This window comes from Candida pseudojiufengensis (assembly GCF_024610245.1).
Source record: "Candida pseudojiufengensis strain CBS 10847 chromosome Unknown scaffold8, whole genome shotgun sequence".
NCBI lineage: Eukaryota > Fungi > Ascomycota > Pichiomycetes > Serinales > Debaryomycetaceae > Lodderomyces > Lodderomyces pseudojiufengensis.
Window position 1 is genome coordinate 40,221 of NW_026261526.1, and position 23,339 is coordinate 63,559.

Here is a 23,339-nt window from a genome sequence, read left to right on the forward strand (position 1 = left end):
TTTAAATATGCTATGGAAATCGGAAATCATGAAATTAAAAAATGGTACGATTTATTATGATGAGGTTTGAACATTACTAATTGAGGAAGAATGGTCGTTATTAATTGATGAATGTTGTTTTTCTTGTTGTTGATCTTCTTGTTTTAAATAAAACTGTTCTTGATTTGAATCTTGATTTTCATTTGAATCTGAAATTAATTGATTTGATTTTATAATTTCTTTTCTTATATACCAATCATCATTAAAAACTAATTGATTATTAATATCATTATAATAATCAAAAGAATCTTTTCTAAAAATTGGTAAATCACCAATTTCTTCAATATTATAAAAATTAAAATTATCTAAATTTGAATTTAGTAAATGATGTCTTTCAACACATTCTTTTATTATATTAAATTCATCTTGTAAAATTCTTGAATTACATGCTCCCTTTTTAGTTAATTGATTCCATTTATTAAATCTATTATTTAAATTTTTTGGTGGAGATTTACATATCTTGTTGTTTACCCATAAACTTATATCTGATTGATAATTATGATTATGATAATTATATTCAATTAATGCATTCTGGCCATATTTATTACGTAATGGTTGTTCAACTTTATTTGGTATATAAACTGAAGAACCTTCAAAAAAAGTATGTCTTATTGGTAATAATTCATCTAATGTATGCCAATTCCAATTTTTACAATGAACTGACATTGTTTTTAAATTATCTTTAAAATTTTTTTCATCAATTGGTGGAGGAATTTCAGTATGTGATAATGCTGATATATCAATATATAAACCACTTGATATATCAATAAATCTTGCATCAATAAAATTTTTACCATTTCCTTGTCTTATATATGTTGGAGCAATTTCTAACCAATATCTTGCATTACCATATCTTGGATTTTCCATAATTAAAGTTCTATTAAAATTTCGACCTAAACGATCTAATTGAGCAATTGGCATTTGAATATCAATATCAGTATCCCATGGCATATTTAAACCATTAAAAGCCCAACCTAATAATGAACCATGATTAATCCAACTTGCAAATCCATTAACTTCAGCAAATTGAAACCAATTTCTAATCATATGATGTAATATACTTTGTCTTTCACGATCACTTATATATCTTTTAAAAAATGGATAAGCAATATGATGAGAATTTCCTTGAAAAATATCAGAATAAATCCAAGGATATTTAAAATATCTATCACTAAAATCAACTAAATGATTATTTGAATATTCTAAAAATTCTAAATATTTTAATTCTTTTGATGTTATTGTTTGATTATTTAATTTCTCTTGTAAACTGAAAATTTCAATATCTGGTTTAAATATGAAATCTTCTGGTTCAATCATAACTTGTTTTTGTAAATTTTTTATAGATTTTATATTAAAATTTGTTAACTCTTTTTTGTTATCATCTTTTGATATATTATTAAATTTATTTGTTAAAATTTTCATCTTATTTATCAATTGATCAGATTTAACAGGTATAGTTTTATCATTCCCACCAAATCTTCTTTTTCCAATTACTGGTATTTCAATTAATGATTCATCAGTTGTTATTATAACTTTTTCAGGTATATCATAAGAACAATATAAATTTACTGCACCTCTAAATATTTTTGTATCATAACTTTCTAACCAATGACCATTAACATTACCATATTGTATTAAAGAATGATCACAATATATTCCTGAAGGTGACGCAATCCTTGCTTTATTAATTAAATGATTTGCACCACTTAGATCTACCCAATCATCCCAATGGAAAAAAATCCCATCTTTTGTACCTAAATTTGAAGAATTTATTGAATGATTTAATTCAATTAAATAATTAAATAAATCTAATGCTATATTTTTTGGATTAAAATTTGAATTTTTATTTAAATTTAATGCATGATTTTCTAATAATTGTTGATCTAATTCAGTTGTTAAATATATTGTAAAAGTTTTGTAGATACATAGTATAATTATTAAAAATGGTAATATGAATTTTAATTTCTTATTATAAAATCTAGGTATTGAAGTTAATGAAGGATTTGTTGTAAAATGGGCTATGTTTGAATTTGGATTGTTATTTGAATTTTGTTGTAGTTTTGTTGTGAAGTAATATGGTAATGAATTTAAATGACGTTGATTTACATGATTTAGATTAGTTTCACTATTAAATCTCATTTTCATTATAATATGTTTTTATGGAGCTATGGTAGATGTGTGTTTATGAAATATGAGAATGACTTGAATGCAAATATGCTATTAAAAAAAATTAAAAATATAATACAAATTGATGAATAAATAAATAAATAAATAAAATAAATAAATAAGGCTAGTTAATGAAATGAGATCCGAATGATGATCGAGTAGTAGTGGTTATTTATGTTATGATATGAAATGAAATGGTTGAAGATGATAAGATTGTGCTAAATTTTGAAGATAATTTTGGTTGCCAAAAAATTTTAAATTGTTTTTTTATTTAAAGTTTTTGATAAAGTTAAAATTAATACGTGAATATGAAAATGTAAAACAAAGATAAGTATTTTGTTGTAAGATTTGATTTATTTGAAGTGATTTTTGAGTTGATAAAATAATACACAATTGAAGTGAAAATGGAAGTGGTTGTTGGTGAAGTAATAGTAGTAGTTACATAAAATTTTTTTGTTGTCAGAAATGATGATGATGATAATATATTATTATTATTATGTTAAATATCATAGTATTATAGTATTATGCATAATGTAGTACTTTAAAAATATTGCTGTTTTAAAATTTATTTATTTTTTTTCTTTATAGAATATTAAATTAAATTTATTACGAGTTAATCACTACCAATTTTATTCCTACAATTGATTAAGTTAATGTACTGAGTAGCGAATGCCTCATCATTGTAAAACCCAAAATGCCTAAGATAGTCGTATCAGTTGATGTACTTTATTATGGCAAAGTCTATCAGTCATTTACAACAACGTCATAAATCATCTCTTTTTTTACTATTTCAGCTAAAAAATAGGTTATGATAATCAATCAACCTAATTTGGTTTTGTGTAACATTATTTTATTGCTACTCGTGTGATTTCAACTAACAATTTTTTTCGATTCATTCTATCAATTCCGTTTCAACCATTGGAGAGATGATGATGATGATGGGATATGATCATCGACTAACTAACGTAGCAAATCACAACCATAGGGTCAAGTTCCATGGTTTTTATTGGAACTTATAAGATCAAGAAAGAAGGTATATATATTGATTGCATTTTATACGGAATTAACGCATAGTCTTATTGTTCTTTGAATGTACATGATTTTCGTGAAATTTTGAATTTATTGAAGTGAAAATAATTGGTTATTGTCGAAATGTTTTAAAATATTTGGTTAGTTGTACTTTTTAGTCTTCGATATTCAGATTGAGGCTATATGATTTTTCAAATCATGGCTACTTTGATTTGCCTTGAGGAAAATGTTCAATAACAATTAGATCATAATTAATGTTAGTACTTGAAATAGTTCGTAATTGAGATATAGTATTGGGCTGGGCATTCGTATCAATATCAATAAATTTATACTGTATTGAATTGAAGATTCGTATCATTATTAATTAATTTTTAGTTATTAGATAATTTCTCGAAATGATGAATGTAAACAAATCACAAAATACTAATAAATTAGACTTTATTATTCAAAGTAAGGTACATTAAATTATCGAAGAGAAAAATTTTTAACAAATGACTGGAGATCTCATTGATGAGAATATTAGCGATACTAATCTCGCACTATATGTGTAACTCTCCCTCTCAATGAAATTATTCGATCACCTATCTTTAAGTTATTGTCAAGAAAAAGTGAGATTGGGGCTAAAAATTTATCTCTTTGCATTAATTTCATCAATTTTATGGAGTAGATTCGACTAAAAGTGGGGACGGCGAGCGGCCTTATTTAACACACTAAAAAAAATAAACTAAAAAAGAAACTAAAATAAAAAAAAAAAAGATTTTTCCAATACAACAAGATCTAAAAATTCTATCAAGGGTTCTAATTACTCATGAAGTAACAATGTCAGTCACAGAGGAGACCATTATTCAGCAAAAAAAGGGGAACTTTAACAACAAGGTCCAAAAACGCGTCTAATTTAATGATCATATTCCTTTTATTTTTTATTATAATTATTTAGGCAATGCTTTATAATATTTTATGCTAATATTTTATTAAAGCCTACATTTAAACTTATATTTGAACTACACACGACTAATGTGTTTAGATTTACGGAGAGGCTGAGCCTTGATTTTAGAGAATGTTTGTTTCGAATTTTGAGTTTATCACTGCGCGCGCGATATTTTTTAAAAGTCTTTAGTAGATGTTCGAAGTTTGGACAGTGAATCTAATATTACATTGACTCAAATAAGATGATTATTTCTTGTGCTTCAATGAGCTGGATCAAAAGCTTCGAATTACTCAATACGCTGTAGTTAAAGTTTTTCAAAGTAATTTTTCGTCACATAACTTTAAATGCTCGACTTGATGTATTCAAATGCATTTTCAGTTTTAATTATTTGGTTGCAAAAGTTAAAAGGTGAAAATAAAGTTCTTCTTTTCAACTGAGTCCCTCTATTTGTTTGTTCACTAACATAGATTTTTTACTAACTTTACTCACACCATAAAGTTTCTACTAATTTCTTCCATTTGTTTATTCATTGGCATAGATATACTTCATTTGCTTATTCTCTAAGTAGAGTCTGATACATAAATTAAGAAAACATATATCATTACAAATGTATAACAGCTATATTATTAAAATTATATTATACAATGACTTTCTAAATAGTTGTGTGATTCATTAAATGTAACAAACATTATCAATTTCATTTCATTAATAAAGTGGATCAAAAAACCATTGTATACAAGTATTTCTAAAAACTCTCATACCCATAGTACTACCACCATTTTCAAATTTAAAATTTAATCTCAGTTCCAAAAATTTTTTATTATACTTAATTAACATAAATTTATATATAATTGAAAACCAAATTGTTGAATAAATTAATCCAATAAATAAATCTAATCTCCAATGATGATCTAAATAAATAGTTGCCCACCATTGTAATATAACAAAACCCAAAGCTAAAATTTTTAAAATTAAAAAATTTGAATAAAATGATATAAAATAAAATGTCATACATGCCATTGCTGAATGTAATGAAGGTATAGCACCAAATACAATTGGAGAAGCATGGAACCCCTTTGAATTTAAATGAGTTCCCAAAGTAACATCAACTCTAATTAATCCAGCTGCATATCCAGGCATTTCATAATTTGCTTCTGAGTTTAAACCATATAAATGAATAAACCAAGGAGGAGAACAAGGAAATAATAAATGAGTTAATACACCACAAATATTTTGTAAACCTAATGCAATACTATAAGATTTCAAAACTCCTGGAGCATGAAATACATATAAATATACTGATGTTATTATTGGAACTGTTATATGACCTAATACATAAGATGTCCAAGCTAATAAATCTTTCCATGTTCTTATTGGATCTTTTAACCAATAATCAAAATTTAATATAAACCATGAACTTAAAATTAAAAATGAAGGTGCCATTACCCATGCTTTTGATGGAATTTTTAAATTTTTTTTTAATATTTTTTTATTTATTTTTAATGCCATTTGATTTATTTGTTGTGTTGATAATGTTTTGAAAAATGTTATATCTTTGAAGTATGCGCTATCTTGAAAATTTTTAGTTGTGGATAATTTAATTGTTGATAAATAATTATTAATTTTATTTTCTTCTTGATTTGTGATGGTGGATTCTTTTTCTTGTTCTTCTTCATCAGTCAGATATTGATCTAAAAGACCCATTTCTATATCAAATGATGATGAGTTGGAGGATGAGGAGGAGGAAGATGATGATGATGTGGATGTAGATGATATATTATATTTTTCTTCTTCTCCTTCATCTTGTAATTGATTTGTATTACAACTGGTCGGTATATATTCAATTTTTTCTTCAAATAATTGTAAATTTGAATTTTTAAATTTAAAAATTCCAATATAAATTAAAATTGAAATAGGTATTAATAATATAATAGTTAATAAACTACCAATTAAACTATGAAACATATATTGATCAACATAAAAAGGTAAAGAAACATGTATTTTAGGTCTAATTTCATGAGGAATTAATCCAGCATTTTTAAAAATTAATAACCATATAAAAATAGGACTAAAATTTATAAAAAAATTTAAACATAACCCCCAAATTGATCTTTGATTTAAACCTGAATAAAAAATTCTATGGAAGAATTGATATAAAAAAATAATTGGTTTTATAATATTTAGTAGAATATCTTTTATCATTATTATATTTTCTTTTTATATATGCTATTTATGATTTATGATTGATTATGGAATAATGGAATATGACAGTAATGAGACAATGTGAATGAGATGAGTGATGATTGTTGTGACTAAAGTGGTTGCTAATTGTAAACTTAAAAAAAATTTTAATGATCGTGTGATGTAATTCAATGTTGATGAATTTTGACAAAAGAAGGAGAATAAATACGGGGAAAGGGGTTGATGATTGTTAAATGACGAAATTGAAAATGAATTATTGATATTGTCTTAAAACTATAAAATCTTATACCGAAAGTGATGAAATATATCCTCAAAAGTTCTTCAACCTAATCAAAAGATGTGTTGATAATTTAGTATAATAAGATTGTGATGAATATATAAATAATAAAAATGGAAAATAAAAATAAAAATAAACTTTAAAATAAAAATAAAAATAAAAAAATAAAAATAAAAATAAACTTTTTCTTTAATTCGATTTTGAAAATGACAAAGTAAAGATGCAAAGAACAAACAATCTAAAGTCTACGGACTCTTATCTGACAAGTAGGAATTTGTAACGATGAGAGATAAGTAATAAGGTATTACTGATGGATGTTGATTTTGATAAATAAAAGTTGATAAAAATTTTCCGAAAAACATTTTAGTTTTGTAAGACAATAACAAATAAAACACCTAAATTAATAAAGGTAAATAAATAAGTAGAATATTATTTTGATTTGCTATTCGTAATTTTTTTAATTAATTACTTCGACTCAATTTCATTGAGTTCCACTATCTCTATAACTACTAATAAACGTATAAGATAGAGATGTATTGAAGAGATTGAAGAGTAGAATAATGATATAGCCTTCATTAATATAATGCGCCAAATCATTTATTCTCAAAACCTCCCAGATATTAAGAATTACATGGTTAGTATCTAGTCTATTCTTTAAACTACCTTAAAAAATTTTTTATCATTGCCATCGGTTAAAGGTTAGTTCTTCTTTATATTTTTTTTGACACTAAAAACAGGGAAATCTAATTAAAATATTATTGGTAAAGGGTTTGTGTTAGTACACTACTATCTCCGAATCCCATTCTCTTCCTTAATGTATAAATTACATCCCACAATAATCATTGAACTGAACAATAAAACAGAGAATAAAAAATCCATTTTTGCCGTAATACAAAAGAATGTAGAAAAGAAATTTAAACAGTATTTTACTACGAATTTTGCATTCTTCTTATTCGATAAAATTAGATTTTTATTAGCTGCATTAATAGTTCGCTTTTCTTATGTTTGTTATTCGTATTATAGAATAATGGCTTTTCATTTTCCTGTTCCACAATATGGCTTATTCTCTAACACTCTTTAATAATTTGATGATATCTATAGAGCTTAATCCCTTTGAAATCTAAATTTCTTAGATATAGTAGTTACAGATCTGGTCACACTACTATCTACTAAATCTAAACTAAAATAAAAGATTTTTCAAATGTATGATGTATTATAATTTATAAAATATTATTTTCTCGTAGATTAAACAATAATTTAAACAGTTATTAAGAAACTCCGAATACGAATGAAACTTCCTTTTGATGAAATTATCGTATTTTTAATGATAAATTAATAAGGAGGAGATTTCTTTCTTCCATAAGGAGCACTCGATATAATTTTCAAGATAAGGAATCGATTCTGGACCTAAGTTAAATCTTAAGTTATCCAAGATGTTTTAGATCCCATTTAAATAACACAAAATTAAAGTTGTTTACAAAGCCTCGCCATTGACTTATTTTTTTTTGTTTGGTCATTTTTCATTCTCCACATTCAAAGTTTTAATGACATTACAACGAACTATGATTCGAGTAGCAAGCATTGATGAAATTAAGTTGATCATCAAGAGATTTCGAAAAATAAATCAATAAGTGGAGTATTTACAAAAGTCATATTCATTACTAATATATCTCGTAATTTTAGAGCTTTATTAAATATCCTTAAAATTTCATCTTAATTTTGTACCAAATGAGTAGAATTTTACATGTTCCTGATTTTTGTGATTCAACTATTTCTTCTCAATGAAAGCGTTGAATAACAAAACGGAGATAGAGCATTATCACAATCATCTATAGATTTGAGAAATGTTACTCGGAGTACATTGTAATTTCTTCTAAATATGTTTAGGACCATAGATCCAAATCCACATAATTTGGAACCTTCACTTAGTCCATTATCAAAAGATTTTTGTCTTAAACACACAAATCAAGATATCATCAAAGAATTATTCCGTGTAATTTTCTCCTTGAAGTATTATTGAAATTATGAAGCAAGTATTCAGTCAAGTACAAGTTCATGATAGTATCAACAATACAACGAGGAAAAAAGTACATGGGATTATTATAGTGTTTGATTTTAGATTGTTTGGATATATGATTTTTTAGAAAATTATTTTAAACATTAAATACCGAAATCATCTTTAAAATTATATGATTGATTCTGAAATTTGGTAGATGTGGTTCGATAATCAATTTGAAGATATTCAATAACATACATCATGAAAGCATTTATAAATCTAATATCTTTATCTATAATCATTATTGACAAAGATATTAGATTCATAGATGCATTCATGCTATATGTGATGGAATATTTCCATTATAAAACCACATCTACCAAAAACCCTGTCTTTCATGTACATGCTCCGTAATTCAATCTCGTAAGCATTGTCATTGATTTTCTTCACTAACTTAAGTGGTCCAAAATAGCAGTCCAGCCTCTTCTTGTATTTTCTAGAGGAATAAAAGGCATCTTTATGTAACAATACCATTTCTCCCAACTTATATACAACTTCTTTTTTATTTCTATTAACCTGTTGCTCTATATGATCTTGGTACTGCAGTAAATTTTATCCTTGATAGAAGTTCAAACCATTTGTATTTTTTCTCGACAATTTCAATACTTCCTGAGTTTAAAATAGTAAGTGACAGTTTGAATAATTTTGTAACGTTGTTATTATATCACTCTTTTAAATACTTGATTCAACTCTTCTCATGATTAAATTAAATCAAACATGATTGTTTGCGAAGAATGTGGCAGTAAAACTTTTGCAATTTCTCGAAGAATTTCCTTTCAAATATTTAATACAGCTTAGCGTGAACAATATTAATCAACTCTTTTAATGTGTTTGAAAAAATCAAGGATCAGAAAGTCAGAGACATTTTGTCCGACCATCAATATTATCCTCATACGGTTGGGCCCGTCGTCATTTTCATTTTGTGTTGATGTTTTAGTACGTGTTTCAGAGATAGAAATTTTCTATTGCAAAAATAATTGTTGATGTAGACGGAAGTAAATAAACTATCTCCATTTTGTGCATTTTCGGAGTTTATGAACATTTCTTTGATTGCATTTGCAACTTAAATTTAATCTCAGTGGTGAAATATCCATTTCCCGTGGTTAGATAAGCTATATGGAAATGAACTCCGATATCATTGATAGCTTAAGTAGTCAGTATGTGTGAACGTGTTAAATATGACCACAACTTATTAATCTCTATTATTTTGAGCTGAACCTAGAGATCACAAAAATTACAATGATAAACTTATTACATTTTTTCTAACTTTTCCAAATAGAAGTTGAACTAAATCTATCTACGGATTGAAATTCTAAATTCTAACAATATACAATTATACTGAATAATAAAGTTCGTGGTTGACAGGTTATGAAAGTCAGTTTTTTTGTTGATTTTATTTTTTTATGATAAACGTCAACTGACTACTTTACAATTGATTCACAATGTACAAACTCTCCTTTTAGCTCCTTAATCCCATCTTAAACTTCAAACCCATTCTTTGCACAACTCGCAACCGAAGAAACCTTTTCCCATTATATCCTAAGCTTTGGCTTTCGAACGAATTACAGTCTAAAAGCTGCACCCGATTATTCCTAAATTCTAGAACAAAAGTTAGCAAACTTATTTATTTCACTAAATTTTCATATTATACATTAGCAAAAAATTCACTTCCAGTACTACTACTACTCAACGGACTTTGACTATTCTCTTGAATATCTTTTGTATAATTTCCATTTTGTCCAAAATACTTTTTATATATAGTATAACATAATATTAAACCTAACAATCCACCAAATATAATATCAAAAAAATGATGTCTATAATCTTGAGTTCTACTTAATGCAATATAACTTGCAAAAATCAATGGTAAAATACATATAATTTTGAAAATCAATTGAAAATTACTTGACTTTTTATTTGAATTGGGATTATTATTATTAAAATCAACAATATCTCTGTTATTAATAAAATTTAAATTATTAAATACATCCAACAACCATAATGATAAAAAGCCTAATCCTGCAAAACTCATTGAAGAATGACCAGATGGAGTAGATTTCATCCCATCTAATAAGTATATTTCACCAATTGGAGCAGTACATACATCTAAAACATCAACTAATGTATTTATTGGAGTACCTGATTTAGGACCACATCTTGCTATAAAATCTGGTCTTGGATTACCTATCCAAACTTTCAAAATATCAGTTATTATAGAAACTAAAGTAACACTTAATAATAATCCTAATATTGAAACTTGTAAAAAATGTAAAAATTCAAAATTAATATTTTCAAATGATTTAAATTTTCTTTGAGTTCGTAAATATATTGAGACGATGATGATAATTATAATTGGAATTATTGTTGAATAAATATATAATTGATTATCAGTAACTCTTTCAATTGTTGCAAATGGATGTAATAATTTTGGATCATTAATATAAAATTGTCTATTAAATGGTTTTAAAATTTCAAAATATTTAAAAAAAAGTATTAGGGAAATTAATAGTAGAATCCAATCTGGTATGTATGATTTGAATTTTGATGAAGTGAAATATAGTTTCAGCATGGAATTGTAATAAGAACGAAAAATAATGGGAATTTATGAAGATTTATGTTGTGTCAATATTGATGTTTTGAGACGCACAAGACACGTCTTGTTTTTCAATCTCGTCAAAATAAATAAGTCAATGATTTTGTGTAAAACTTTATGAGCTTTATTTATTTCTATTGTGATTGTTTCATACAAGAATAATCAACCGATCTCAAAGGGATCATAACTTAAAATATGTTAAGAAGAATTCGTTATCTTTATTGTTCATGATCTGTTACGATAATAATTTTCTGCCACATAAAATAATGTGTTAAATTCATACGGCATCAATAAATATTTTCAACTCGTCTGTCTTTTATCGTCATAATACATTCGGAAAAAGGTATGATTTCAATACTTCGAGACTCCCTTTATTTTCAATCAATTAATTGAAGAATCTAAAGAGTCTAATTAGAAGATACTTTGCTAGTACGTTATCATCAGGTAGCAGGTTAATGTCACAAATCTCACGACTTTGATAAGATCTACGACATTGAGGGCACATGTTTCAAATTGTATCACCCCCCTTTATGATTAGATCGCAAGATAAGAAAATATTAAACATTAAAATGAACAAAACTTTAAAAACCCTATAGTTGATTGTTGATGACTTCAACGAAAGTATCTATCTAATTAAAAAAACTATGTAAACTATCAAATTGCAAATTTAAATGCATAAAATGTAATGAACTAAATAAAAATTATTATTAAATTAAATTAAGAATTCTAAGTTAAGAAGATTTTTCAAAATAATTTTAATGAAAATATCTTTCAAATCTAATTAACTTATTGTTTAACATCTGAATCATATGATTCTTCTTGAGTAGCATATCTATCTCTTACTAATTTAGTATTATCAATTTCATCATGATGTTTTTCACAAATAGCTTCTAAAGTTTGTCTTTTAGTTTCTGGAACTAATAAAGTAGTGAAAATACCAATCAACATGAATAAAGCAAAAATTTCTAAAACATGAGGTAAGAAACAACCTTGATTTTTTGGGTCTGATCCACAATTATGATTAATTAAAGTACCAATACAAGTTTGAGCAATAATGGCACCAACTTTACCTGAAGCAGCTGATAAACCATGAGCAGTTGATCTATATCTTGTTGGGAAAACTTCACCAGGAATAATAAAAGTAGTAGTATTTGGTCCGAAATTTTGGAAAAATTGAGCAATAACGAATAAACCAAAAACGCCTTTTTCATGAATTTTATGATAACCGAAACCCATAATACATAAAATAATGGTTAATAATATAAAACCACCTAATTGAATAGTTTTTCTACCTAATGTATCAACAGTTGCAACTGAAACCCAATAACCTGGTAATGAACCAGCACAAACTAAAATTAAATTACCAGCACATGAATCATATAATTTTTTATAAATATTATCTTTACTTGCATATCCAATAACTTGTAAAATAGTAGTAGTATTCAAACCTAAACCATAGAAAGCAACATCTAACATAAACCATGAACCTGCAGTACCAATTAAAATTTTACCATATCTCCATTGACCAAAATGTCTCCAGAAATCAACAAATGAAGCTTTTGGTGGATTGATTAATCCAGCTTTTTCATCAATAACAGCTTCTGCATCAGCAACTTTTTGAACATTATCATGTTCATTAATATCAAGAGAATATCTTGGTGATTCAGCAATTGTTAATCTATAATATAAAGCAATACATCCTGGAACACAACCGAAACCAATAATAATTCTCCACATTTGATCAGCTGCTTTAACACATTTTCTATCAGCATGACATGATGGACCATCTTTTATATTAATTAAATCATTTTTATAACCAGCAACACAAATCATAGCAACAATACCTGCAAAAATTTGACCAAGACCTTGATTTGAAAAAACCGCAGCCATAATAGCACCTCTCCATTTAGTAGTTGAAAATTCTGATGAAATGATTGAAGATAATGGATAATCACCACCAATACCAATACCCATAATAATACGTAAAGTAGAAAATAATGCAACAAAATTAACAGCTGGTGATGATCCAATAAAACATTGAGCAATAGTAGCACAAATCATAACAATTAATTCTAAACCATAAATCTTTTTACGACCAACTTTATCAGCCATACAACCAAAACCAACTTGTCCAATAACAGTACCAACTGAAGTTGAAACTTTAATTAAAGTTGTAGTTGATGATGGCATAACACCTTTTGACCAATAAACGTATTGTAACATATTAACTGATAAATTAATTGCAAAAATATCATAAGAATCAGTCATAAAACCAACACCTGCAATCATAATCATTTTAACTTGAGTCCATCCAAATCCTGCTTTATCAATATCTTCTAATGCTAATCTTCTTCTTTCTAATGGATCTTCAATATGTGCATATTTTCCAATATAATCTTTGAAAGCGGTTTTACCACCTGTTTGCTTGACTTCAGTAGCAATTTGATGTTCAATTTCTGGATTAGTTGACATTTTTCTCTATAATATTCTGTATTCTCTTTAGTCTATATGAAAAATTCTTGTTGAAGATTGTTGATTGGACTAAAATTTAAATTGAGATAAACTGTCAAATGATCTTAAAGAAAAGAATGAAAAAAGAAGACGAATGTAAATTTTTCAATTGAAAGATGATATGATTTTTGAATTGGAAAATTTCATCTTAATTTATATGAGAATTCATTTTTATTAATTTGTTATATTGAAAGTAATAAATTTTTCTATTAGGCGTTTATCTTTTTTTTTTTTTTTTTTTTATTTTTAATTTTATTATTAAATTATGCATATTTAGTTTTTGTGTTGTTTCAAAACAATTGGAAAAAAATAAAATAGAATTCAATATAGTTTTGAGATATTATAAATTAATTGGACTAAAAAATGAATATCAATAGGAATTTAAAGACTCCTACTAGAGATAAAGAACGTTTAATGCTACATTCGGTCTATCCCAAATTCTGATAACAAATTAAAAAGAAAAATCAAGGATGAAGAGTTATTGAGCTCTGACAATTTATCATAAGTTTAACAATCCTTTTTCAGATTTTCATTAAAGCCTTTAATTATTAGAAAAAAAAAAGATATTAAGACTCAAAACCAGATTACTGTACAATTTATTAACTTAAATTTTCCATCTTGTTTTAAAAATAAAAAGTATTAAAGGTATTTTCATCATCGTGGGATACCTACCTATTGTCCGTAAAACAATATCAGAATTAAAAGAGAGAAGAGCATACATTTCTAACATTCTGCCTTGCCTTAAATTAAAAGGGCATTAAGTTTGAACAATAATCCTAGATCTTTTGTTCTATCACTAGTTTTGTATCATTGAGTATTGTTTGATTTCGCATATATCCCTTCATATTTTCTTTCACCCTTTGCAAAAACATGGGTACTTTATTTAGAATACTTTGATACTAGCGGGTTTTAAATTTATACAATATAATACATATATTTTTAAAAAATTAAATATAAATTCATTATGAACGTATGGGTGTCAAGGTGATTTAATTTATCAAAGTCTAGTTTTTAAGAGTTGAAAAAAGAAACGTTGACCACATGTTCGTTTCGTAATTTCATGTTTTGATTTACTTAATCTTGAATTGTAAAAATTAGACTTCAATAACTTCAATTCGTTTTGAGTATCAGATCTTTTGGCAATTGTTTGAAAATTTATGACAATACCTTTCAATTTTAAAGAATTATTTCTATTCTTCGCTTAAAAATATTTATGAAATAATCCTTTGATCTGAATTTCATCATACTTTGAGGATTTCATTAATTTTTACAATTTTATGAAATCAATTAACAATTGAAGCAATAATTTCAATCAATGTCAACCTACAAAAACCCCCTCATCTCATATCTCATCTCATGTTTCATCTTTCTAGATCAATGTAGAATAATATTTCTTAACCTGTCAATCTTACGAAGACGATACGTTAGATCGAACAAAGAAAAAAGCTTGTTCATTAAATAATAAATTGTCTTGTCAGGAACAATTGATAACGTTTTGAATAAAAAAAGTCTTGTCACCGGTTTCCCATTCTCGTTAAGAGATATTTTTTACCAAGAATATTAACATACGAGATCCTTCTGCAAAACAATTACATTCTAAGGGTTTTGACATATCTTGATTGTTTATGTTCAGCTGATACTTGAGTAGTTGGAGTTGATCCAAATATCTTGGGTTTTGCAGCCACTGGAAAAAAATCAATTTTCTCAAGCTACCACCTAAAAAATATAAATATCATTCTTGTCTTGCTGGAAATCAAATAGTTGATTAAAAGGCAATTCAATCAAATATTTGTTTCTTTTTCAAACATTCATCTATATAATTAATTCCATAACTCAACAACAACTCAAAAACTTATTGTAAGATCGGTTGGTTTGTTTCCAGGGTAAAGTCTATTCCAAATTATTTGCATTGAAAAAAAAAAAAATATTAGCCTTATGAGAAACGTGGGTCAGCAAGTAAGTTGTACTAAATTAATTTGTTGATGCATCTATAATTTAATTATGCATAATTAATTATATTAAACAATAGTTTTTATTTTAATGTGCATAAGTTAATAGTGAAGAAAGCTAAACGATTTTTGATTAAATCTTCAGATTCTATAACTTTACAAATTTTAAGATTAGACTAGCTTTAACATACATAATTTAAGTTTGATTCCGTTATTATACTTGACTTAGTAATATTATTAAACTTTTTTGAATGGAATTTGAATTTAAAAATTTGTTGGGGGGTCAAAAGATCCAATTATAAAATTAAAATTACAAATATATAAAAGCAAAGCACACGATGTTGATTATAATCCTAGATTCTTTTGATGATTCCAGTTTCACATGAACTACCAGCAAGGTCAATGACATGCTTTCCATTCAATTACGTAGATTGTACGCCTGATTTGTATATATTTGTTACTCGATTCTTTCTTTTTAATTTATTCGAAGGGGATAAATTTTATATTATTAATTAATCATTAGCCTTAGTCCAAATAAAAATTTAAAACCTACCACGTGGTCAGGTACTAAACTAAATCTATATCTTATTACGATTGTACTACATTTTTTTGCACTACAAATTAATATCACACAAAAGTAAGTTTAAGATTTTGTACATTGTTTTATAAACTTAAATATTTGTTTTATCTTTATTTCATTTTGATAAAGTTGAAACGAATGGTTGCAAAATAATCAGTAGTTACTACTACGAAATTTTAAAACATTTTTCGAATCACTATACTCAAACGAAAGGCATAATGTATTATTATTTATTTTCATAATCGATACCGAAATCATAGTATATATACGTTATTGTGTTATTACGATACAATTACAATAAAGAATTTTATTAATTTTGACATAAAACAATATTGTTTTAAATTTGAAATGTTTCGTAAATAATTTTCAAATTCTTACTAAATCTATAATATATCTTGGTCGTTTTAAAATTTCATTCTAAGATATATCACTTACTGTTACTTTACTTAAAATAAGATCTTCCCAACTATTTGTTTTACATATTGAATTTGAAAAGTGTTTTTCAATTCATTTTAGATGTAGATCGTTTCATTTGTTGAATACAAATTCTTAAGTTCTATACGCCTGAAACGTAATTATAATGAGCGGTCCTAAAAGAAAAACCTTTAGCCCGCTGCAGTATTTAAGACAATTATTCAAATTTAGGCAAATTACAAAACTTAACAAATTGCCTTGTCTATTTACTAGATTACTTTTCACCGTTTTCTTTCAAAAAAATTAACTCTTGTCATTTTTATATCCAAATTAAATTTAATTTAAAAACTTCCGAGTATTGAATTTCCAAGTTGGATTCAACGAAGGTAAGGTGTAAATCCATTTCACTCTTTAACCTTGACTAGGATCGTACATGAACCCTTTCAAAACTCAATTCAGATTTGCACAAATGAAATGAATTCTTAGCTCTAAGACAAGTATCAGAATTATAGAATATATCTACGCTTGATCTTACTAACTTTCGTTCTTTTTTTTTTGGTAATTGTACATTTTTCTAATGCTATGTATTTTCCCAATCCGTTGAGGACCCTAATCTATAAATAAATTTGTAAATATATAAAAACTAATTAAAGAAATAAAATGAAAAAATTTGTTGAAATTTTTTACGTGAAGTTCATGAATGTATTTTTTTTGTATTGTATATCGTTGATTTTTTTTTTAATGGATGAAAATTGTATGATTTAGATCTATGTTCAATCATATGATTATGTCTCGTTCTAAATTTATCTAAAATTCTATGTGAAACAAAAATCTAAAATTGAATTGACTTTTAACTTTTTTTCATAATTCATTTAAAATTTTAATTTTTTTGGTTGTTCCCATGGATTTTCTTGATTAGTGAAGTGTCCATATGAAGCAGTTTTGAAATAAATTGGTCTTGCTAAATCTAATTCCTTAACAATAACACCTGGTCTTAAATCAAAATTCTTTTTAATAATTTCAACTAATTCATCTGATGAATATTTAGAAGTTCCATAAGTATCAACATAAATGGATAATGGTTCAGCAACACCAATAGCATATGAGAATTGAACTAAAGCTCTTCTTGCTAATCCAGCATTGACTAATGATTTAGCAACCCATCTAGCAGCATATGCAGCAGATCTATCAACTTTTGAGAAATCTTTACCTGAAAAAGCACCACCACCATGAGCACCCCAACCACCATAAGTATCAACAATGATTTTTCTACCAGTTAAACCAGCATCACCTTGTGGTCCACCAATAACGAATCTTCCTGATGGTTGAATATGATAAATAGTTTTATCATCTAATAAATTTGATGGAATAACTTCTTTAACAATATGATCAATGATTTCAGATCTTAATTTTTCAGTTGAAATATCATCTGAATGTTGAGTTGAAATAACAACAGTATCAACTCTTTTTGGAATGACAGCTCCACCATCTTTTTCATATTCAACAGTAACTTGAGTTTTAGTATCTGGTCTTAACCATGGTAAAGCACCTGATCTTCTAGCATCTGCTAAAGCGGCATTTAATTTATGAGCTAATAAAATAGTTAATGGTAATTTTTCATCAGTTTCATCAGTAGCATAACCAAACATAATACCTTGATCACCAGCACCTAAATCTTCCAAAGCTTTTTCATAATGTAAACCTTGAGCAATATCTGGTGATTGTTGTTCAATTGCAACTAAAACATTACAAGTACTAAAATCAAAACCTTTTTCTGAATGATCATAACCAATATGTTTAATAGTATCTCTAATAATTTTTTGATAATCTAATTGAGCTTTAGTTGTAATTTCTCCAAAAACCATAATCATACCTGTTTTAGCAGCAGTTTCACAAGCAACTTTTGATAATGGATCAACAGCTAAACAAGCATCTAAAATAGCATCTGAAACTTGATCACAAATTTTATCTGGATGACCTTCACCAACTGACTCTGAAGTGAAAAGGAAAGTTTCTTTACCTGACATTGTTTTATGATTTGATTAGTAGTAGTAGTAGTAAGTTAAGTTAAACAAAGATTGATTACTTGTAAGACTTATGAAAAGAAAAAGAAGTTAACAATTGAATTCAATTTAATAAATTCGAAAATATAAATTCAATTGAAAAAAAAAACTTATAAAAACGTTGTCTTTATTTCTTTTAACTATTGACTAAGTACAATATTATTTTTATTTTTCAAAATAAAATTTGTTGAAAATTTTTTGAGACACTAAATTTAAAAATTTTTCAAACGAAGAGCCACAGCTATTATAAATTTTATAATTTGGACCTCACTGACAGTGACATTCGAGAGAAAAACGACACGAAGATTCAGCTGGAAAGTTGGCGATATCTAAGTACTTTCTTAGCAGTATCAATTGAGCTCGTATAACATCTAGAGAACTTTCCATCGAAAGGTATCGTGATGCTCATGTGATTTTGAAAAACATGGGCTACCAGATAAATTAGATTTATTGGTCGATATTTAAATTATTTTATAAGTCGTCGACTTACTTTATATGGTAATTTATTATATTACCGCCAGGGTCTATTAATTCTTTTACTTTTCATCGTTAAATTTACGTCTGTTTATTATTTTAGATCGACTTCTCAGTAATGGACTCGGGTTAGATTCAGATCGATTTTCTTTTCCGTAAACTCGAAAATTGGTCCCTTTCCTAACAAAATATCTGTCGTGTAGTTTATTGTCGCTTACTCAAATCTGCGTCACTTCTTTTGAAAATTTTTGTTTACATGAAACGCGATCTTAATTTTTAAGACGCGTAAACATGAATACTAAGTACTATAATTTTACTAACAGTACAATTTGATACATATTCATCAAATAAAATCTTTTAGCAACCAACTCAATTCAGCTATTGGTGTCGAGTTTTTCCATCATCTGAATCAATTTTGAGACAACTGAAGCAATTGAGAATATGACGGAGACTTCACCTACTCAAATAATACCAGATATTCAATCTAGTCAAGATAAAGAGAATAAAAGTCCAAAAGATGTAACTAAATCTGACTCAAATAATGATTCACAAGAGAAAAAAGGATTCTTATCGATGTTGGGATTAAATTTGAGTAATAACTTCATGAGTAAAATATCGGAACCAACAACAACATCTACCAGTAGTGGTTTAGATTTAAGTGTATTAGAGAGAATTAAAAAAAGATTAGGGTCAACAAATAATGAAAATTCAAGTTTGAATGATACCCAAGTAATAAATAATGATGATACTCAAAAACTTCCATCACAAACTCAATCACAAACTCAATCAACCTTTAAATTTCAATTATTACCTCAATTAGAAGTCGATGAAAGTGAATATCAAACTAAATTAACAACACAAGAAGTACCGAAAGTCTCAAATTTAGATCCAACTCAAGAACTATCAAAAATCTCAAATTTAGATCCAACTCAAGTATTACCAGCTCCAGATAAGGATGAAACTACACAAAAATCAGTTGAGAATAATCAAACTCGAGATTTAGATACGGTTAACACCAAAGATGATCAAACTGCCACCAATAAATCAAATTTGAATGACCTATTCGTCACTGATGAATCAGATGTTGGTGAAACTAACACCTTACCATTATCTAAAGATGAAAGACTTCGGAAAATTACAGAATTAGCAGAAAAGAAGAAACAAGAAAGACTTGCAAAAGAAAAAGAACAAGAACTTTTACAGAAAGATTTAACTAAAGGTTCTATAACTGATGAGGAAGATGATTTAAATAACGAAGCAAATGACACAGTCATTTCATCGCATATGAGAAGTGATGGATTATCAACAAAAGAATTAGAAAAAGCACAAGAATTTTTAATTATTCAAAAAAGACAAATTGATATAAGGCCTGATTTTGAAAGAAAACAAACTTTTACAAAGGATAAGTTCTTGGACTTATTTTCAGACTCAGATTCAGATGATGCTGATGAAGAATTCAATAAAAGATATCTCAAAAAAGACCATCCCAACACCGACAATTTGAAGCCATCATCACCAGTTCAAGACGACCTTAGATCTAGCCCTACTACTTCACCAATGAAAGATGATTTATACGATTTATTTCAAATACCATCTAAAACACAACCTAAAAATCCATTAGAAATGTATGCTCAAAAATTAAAAAGAGAATTGGCTAGTTCACCTACGTCAAATACCAAAGTGATCAATTTAGATTCAGATTCAGATATTGAAATTGGTCATTCATCTTCACCTATCAGAACTACTCAATTTAAATCAAAATTTTCAAATAATGCTAAAGAATTAAAAACAATTCCTGAACTTAGTAAAGAGAAGAAGTTCTTAATCAAACAAAAATTTATGAGAAAGAAATATCAAAATACAAAGCAATTAAAGTCTAAGGATTTAGAATTAAAGAACAGGCAGCATAAAGAATTCTTGAAACAATTACAAAAGAGGAATATTGACCAATTGAAAACCAATAGATTAAACGATCATGAATATCAAGTGTTAGAAGAATTTGAAAAAGAAGAAGAATCTTTATCATCATTGTTGGAAAGAGAAATGGAGAGAAATAGAAATATAAGGAAGAAAGAGAAATTACAAGAAAGAGCTAAATTAGCTTTATTAGGTAAGAAATTAGGAATGAAAATGACTGAAAGTGATGATGAGGATGAGGTTGGTGATTCAGATGTTCCTGAAAGTGACTACGAGTCAAATAATTATGATGGGCCACTGGCTGGTGAGAATTCTGATCCACTGGAAGATGAAGAAGAGGAATTAAAAGTGAACGTAGAACAACAATTAGACGATTCGGATGATTCAATGGATAAAGATCTTTTTGATGCTGGTAGTAATAATGTTGAAGCAACTCATCCAAAAGATCAAGAAGACTCATTCATTTCAATTCAAAACGACAAGGGACTTATTGGACAATTACCAGATTTCAAAGACTTGACTCAATCTCAAACCCAAACTCAACAGGAAACACAATTTGATGCTCCAACTCAAGTTGATACCTCTTTTTCAAATAATGATGGAAAACCGGATCTTGCAGCAACACAAATTATCAAACAAGAAACAATAAAGAAAGAGTACTATGATGACGAAGATGATGATGTTATTACTCCAGCTCATGTTAAAAAAGGTCGTAAGTCATTACATAATAGAATGGTCAAAATCAAACAAGAAGCTTATCTGGATATAGAAGAAGAAGATGAAGATGAAGTAGAAAATGAAGATGATCCAGAAGTAGTTCAACGTAAAGTCAAAGAATATGAACAAAAAATTAGATTAAAAGAATTAAAAGCTAGAAAAAGAAGAAAAGAAATGGAAAGAAAAGGTTTAAAAACCATACTTGATGGAGAAGCAGAAGAATCTGAAGATGAATGGAAAGGATTAGGAGGTATTGATGGTGAATTTAGTGATGTTGCAAATTCAGATGATGAAAAAATGATTGATAATAATTTTAATATTGATTTACAAAATGATGAAATTAGAAAAAAATTTATGGAAGAATATCAAATTAAAGATCAAAAGGAATTAGAAAAATTATTAGATGATATTAAAAATCATAAATTAATTAAAAGAGTTGGTCAAAATAATGGATTAGACATTGAATTGAGTGATGAAGAAGATCAATTATTAGCTGCTTATAGAAAACAAAAATTAATTGAACAACAAGCTAGATTAATGCAAAATAAAAAATTACAAGCATTAAGTAAAAATGAAAAATCAAAAGCATTTTTTGATACTATTCAAGATAAACATGAAATTATTAAAATAGATAGTGATAGTGAAAATGATGATGATGAAGTAGAAGAAATTGCAAATCCATTCAAATCTAATGAAGAAAAGAACAAAGACAAAGATGAAAATGAAAAAGAAAATGAAGACAATGATGATGACTTGGAAAAAGAAGAACCTATAAAAAAATCAATTAAAATTAAAGAATCGTTTGTTCAAAATAAATTATCATTTTTACATCAAAGTGTTTATGATGATGATGATGAAGTAGCTTATCAAAGAATTCAAAAAATGTCAAATTTTCAATATGGAATATCAGATGATGATGATGATATAGATGATTTAAATGCATTAAAATCAAAAAGTTCATTAAATAAAATAAATTCAATTACAGATTCCAATGAAACCACTAATTCTAAGAAGAGAAATTTAGATGAAGAAACAGATATTGATTCAGAAGATAATGAATTTTTACCAATTTTTAAAAGACCATCAATTACAAAATCTTTTAAATCATTTCATGAAGAAAAAGGTGATATGGTTAAAGATGGTAAACAACATTTTTCAGGTGTTACAATAAGTAAATCTTATAAAGTTGTATCTGGTTCAAAAGCTTCTATTACTTATATGTCAAAAAATTCAAATAATACTAAACTCAAGAGTTTAAAAGAACAAAAAATTGAAAAAAATTTAAAACAATTTTCAAACAGTAACCATTCACTGATTTTTTCAAATTCTGAATTTTAAAATTATGAGTATTATGTATTAAAAATTGTCTATATAATATAATTAATGTCTTTTACGAATAAAATGTATGTGTTCTTTAATTTTTT

The 23,339-nt window shown here is 26.6% G+C and overlaps 6 protein-coding genes across 6 annotated transcripts; 1 reads left to right on the forward strand and 5 right to left on the reverse strand. All coding sequences in view use genetic code 12, as the record gives it.

Annotated features, from left to right (window-relative positions):
- Nucleotides 1–54: 54 nt before the first annotated feature.
- KGF55_001647 (uncharacterized protein) lies at nucleotides 55–2,178 on the reverse strand (the record flags this gene model as incomplete). The annotated part of the gene is made up of 1 exon (XM_051756245.1): nucleotides 55–2,178. One exon carries the CDS (start codon nucleotides 2,176–2,178, stop codon nucleotides 55–57), a length of 2,124 nt encoding a protein of 707 aa, XP_051615326.1.
- A 2,689-nt stretch (nucleotides 2,179–4,867) lies between these two features.
- IPT1 (inositolphosphotransferase) lies at nucleotides 4,868–6,364 on the reverse strand (the record flags this gene model as incomplete). The annotated part of the gene is made up of 1 exon (XM_051756246.1): nucleotides 4,868–6,364. The coding sequence occupies one exon, from the start codon at nucleotides 6,362–6,364 to the stop codon at nucleotides 4,868–4,870; it is 1,497 nt and encodes a 498-aa protein (XP_051615327.1).
- A 3,978-nt stretch (nucleotides 6,365–10,342) lies between these two features.
- DPP1 (Dpp1p) lies at nucleotides 10,343–11,266 on the reverse strand (the record flags this gene model as incomplete). The annotated part of the gene is made up of 1 exon (XM_051756247.1): nucleotides 10,343–11,266. The coding sequence occupies one exon, from the start codon at nucleotides 11,264–11,266 to the stop codon at nucleotides 10,343–10,345; it is 924 nt and encodes a 307-aa protein (XP_051615328.1).
- An 810-nt stretch (nucleotides 11,267–12,076) lies between these two features.
- Nucleotides 12,077–13,762, reverse strand: PHO84 (phosphate transporter; the record flags this gene model as incomplete). The annotated part of the gene is made up of 1 exon (XM_051756248.1): nucleotides 12,077–13,762. The coding sequence occupies one exon, from the start codon at nucleotides 13,760–13,762 to the stop codon at nucleotides 12,077–12,079; it is 1,686 nt and encodes a 561-aa protein (XP_051615329.1).
- A 3,854-nt stretch (nucleotides 13,763–17,616) lies between these two features.
- On the reverse strand, nucleotides 17,617–18,771 carry SAM2 (methionine adenosyltransferase; the record flags this gene model as incomplete). Its single annotated transcript, XM_051756249.1, has 1 exon — nucleotides 17,617–18,771. One exon carries the CDS (start codon nucleotides 18,769–18,771, stop codon nucleotides 17,617–17,619), a length of 1,155 nt encoding a protein of 384 aa, XP_051615330.1.
- Nucleotides 18,772–19,722: 951 nt separating this feature from the next.
- Nucleotides 19,723–23,253, forward strand: GIN1 (chromatin-modulating protein; the record flags this gene model as incomplete). The annotated part of the gene is made up of 1 exon (XM_051756250.1): nucleotides 19,723–23,253. The coding sequence occupies one exon, from the start codon at nucleotides 19,723–19,725 to the stop codon at nucleotides 23,251–23,253; it is 3,531 nt and encodes a 1,176-aa protein (XP_051615331.1).
- Nucleotides 23,254–23,339: the final 86 nt, after the last annotated feature.